This window comes from Lactuca virosa, chromosome 2 (assembly GCF_052849685.1).
Source record: "Lactuca virosa cultivar CGN04683 chromosome 2, Lactuca_virosa_CGN04683_v6, whole genome shotgun sequence".
Lineage (NCBI taxonomy): Eukaryota > Viridiplantae > Streptophyta > Magnoliopsida > Asterales > Asteraceae > Lactuca > Lactuca virosa.
The window spans coordinates 28,666,330-28,668,667 of record NC_136427.1 but is presented as its reverse complement, the minus strand read 5'-3'; the positions used below and the strand labels follow the sequence as shown (position 1 = coordinate 28,668,667).

Here is a 2,338-nt window from a genome sequence, read left to right as displayed (position 1 = left end):
ATCGTATTTGTTTTTGTCAACTCTAGTTTTTTTTCCTATCCGTTCTATCTTTTATTCTTAAATTACTACCTAAAGATAAATAATTTTTTTTCTTTTCTAAATCTAACAACAAAACCAAACACAATCGGGCTTGATCAAATTTTAATCTGGTTAGTTATTAGTCACAATCAAATTCCATTATTCCAACAATCCAAAATGGGCTCAACTAGGCCCATGATCCATTTCAAGTCAACAACTTGATAAGAAGCAATAAACAACTGGTGCTCCCACCTGTAACAGAATTCTCTCAGCAAGTGAAGTGGCCGCGAAGAAAGGAAGCTTCTGTTCACCATATCTATCTCTCTTCCCACTCACTCACTAATCAATTAATGATGATGATGAAAAGAGCAGAAATCGATACCACCGCCCCTTTCAAGTCCGTCAAGGAGGCCGTCGCCTTGTTCGGCGAGAAAGTTCTCGCCAGCGGAGTTTACGCCAACAAACTCAAAGAGGTTTACTTCTTTTTCCAAATCATGTCATTTCTTTTACATTTTTTTAGACTAAAAAAATGAAACTTTAAATTATCAACGATCATTTTAACTTCTAATACGTAAGTTTTGAGTTTTTTTTTTACATAAATTTAATGGTGTTGGAATTGAAACTATGTTAATTCCAACTATATACCAAATTCTTGTGTTCATATCATTGATATTTTATGTATTCAATTATCGTCAAAAGGTTAACATAATACGTTATCGAGTAGAATTTTGTTCGTGGTTGTTTGTTACAATTTGACGTTTGAAATTTAGTTATTTTGACTAAGTAGTTATAATAAAATATAGGATTACTATAAATCTTATCTTACAATATTGGATTTTTAACTTTTTTTTACTAACGGGGTTTTTTGTAAAATATACGTAGTTATATATTGTATTTTTAAAAATTTCTTATTAAGAGACTATTTTTGATAAAGTCATGCAGATTTAACAATATACATTATTTTATAGTTTGATTATTAGATTTTTGTAAAGTATAATGTTGGGATAAAAAATACTATAATAAATAGCTCAATGAAAATACATTACGATCTTTATCTTTAATTTTAATTTTAATATATAATCAATAAACTTTTTTCACTAGATTCTATCAGTACAATGGAGGAAACACAAAAGTTGATATAACGAATTTATTATCTCACTGGAAAAACGATATTATATGGAAAAGAAGGGGATTGCTTAAAAGTGAGTGAAGGCATTCTTTCTGACCGAAGTCACGGGAAAAGCCTTGTGATTTTATGATATAAAATTATGTTATTTTCATTTTTCAGGGTTAACTGGCAAAATATATAAGAAATTTCTATTAATTTACAAGTTTATTCCACATATGATATTTTGTCATTTTTTTAAGTAGAAACCATTAAGTTGCTTAATTTCCAACTGATAATCAATGGATTAACCTGTTATATTTTGTCACTAGATATAACAACTTTTTTTTCTATTTAATTTGGATTTTATTAGATTAATATGCAGATAGAAAACAATGTGAAAGAATATGAAAAAATTCCTATGCCTATCACCATAGAGTTGGAGGAAACAAAGCAAAGACTTGAAGAGGCACAAGAAGATCGAATGCTAATGGCAACTTGTCTTTCTTCTCTACAACAAGAACTCGAACGCACCAAATACGAGCTACAACAACTTAAACAAAACTCCAAAAATCACCCTGGCATCGAAGAGGATTTTGAATTCATAGAAGATGTCACCAAATTTGAAGTGAAACCTGAGAGTACAAGTCACAATGCAACATCCGAACTAGAATTTCAGAAGAAAAGATACGTGACATTTGCAAATCCACCTTCGGTTGCACAAGTTATGATACAACCATGTGATGCCACTGTGCTAGAACGGCATCCTTCTTTGAGAAAGAAGAAAAAGAAGGCCTTGATCCCATTGATTGGTGGGATTTTTACCAAAAAGAAAAACATAATCCATGTTTAATCGATATATGTTTAACTTCAATAAAAGGAGAGTTTATGGAAGTTAAGTGACTTTGAATGTATGATCTTGAGAAAGTTTTCTTGTAATAAGGAACGGTATGAACATAACTAAAACCAAGTGTTTTGTGGGGTTGTTTTATATGCTAAAATAGCAAAGATATGTGAGGAGTACGACTTTAATAATGCGAGGTACACGTAGTTACAACTTGGACAAAGTTACATAAATGATTGTGATCTAGATTCGTATGTTTCGTTTATATATATATATATATATATATATATATATATATATATATATATATATATATTGATGAACTTTGAGTCGGGTACCCCAAATCACATTTCTTGGACCATAATTTTTTG

The 2,338-nt window shown here is 30.1% G+C and overlaps 1 protein-coding gene across 2 annotated transcripts; it reads left to right on the top strand.

Annotated features, from left to right (window-relative positions):
• Positions 1-277: 277 nt before the first annotated feature.
• LOC145156284 (WEB family protein (DUF827)) lies at positions 278-2,114 on the top strand. 2 transcript variants are annotated; one of them, XM_079075716.1, is made up of 2 exons: positions 278-491; positions 1,509-2,114. In XM_079075716.1, the coding sequence occupies exons 1-2, from the start codon at positions 369-371 to the stop codon at positions 1,974-1,976; spliced, it is 591 nt and encodes a 196-aa protein (XP_078931842.1). In that variant the 5' UTR covers positions 278-368; the 3' UTR covers positions 1,977-2,114. The 2 variants fall into 2 exon arrangements, with proteins under 2 accessions (XP_078931842.1, XP_078931841.1); XM_079075715.1 differs by having other exon boundaries at positions 1,497-2,114.
• Positions 2,115-2,338: the final 224 nt, after the last annotated feature.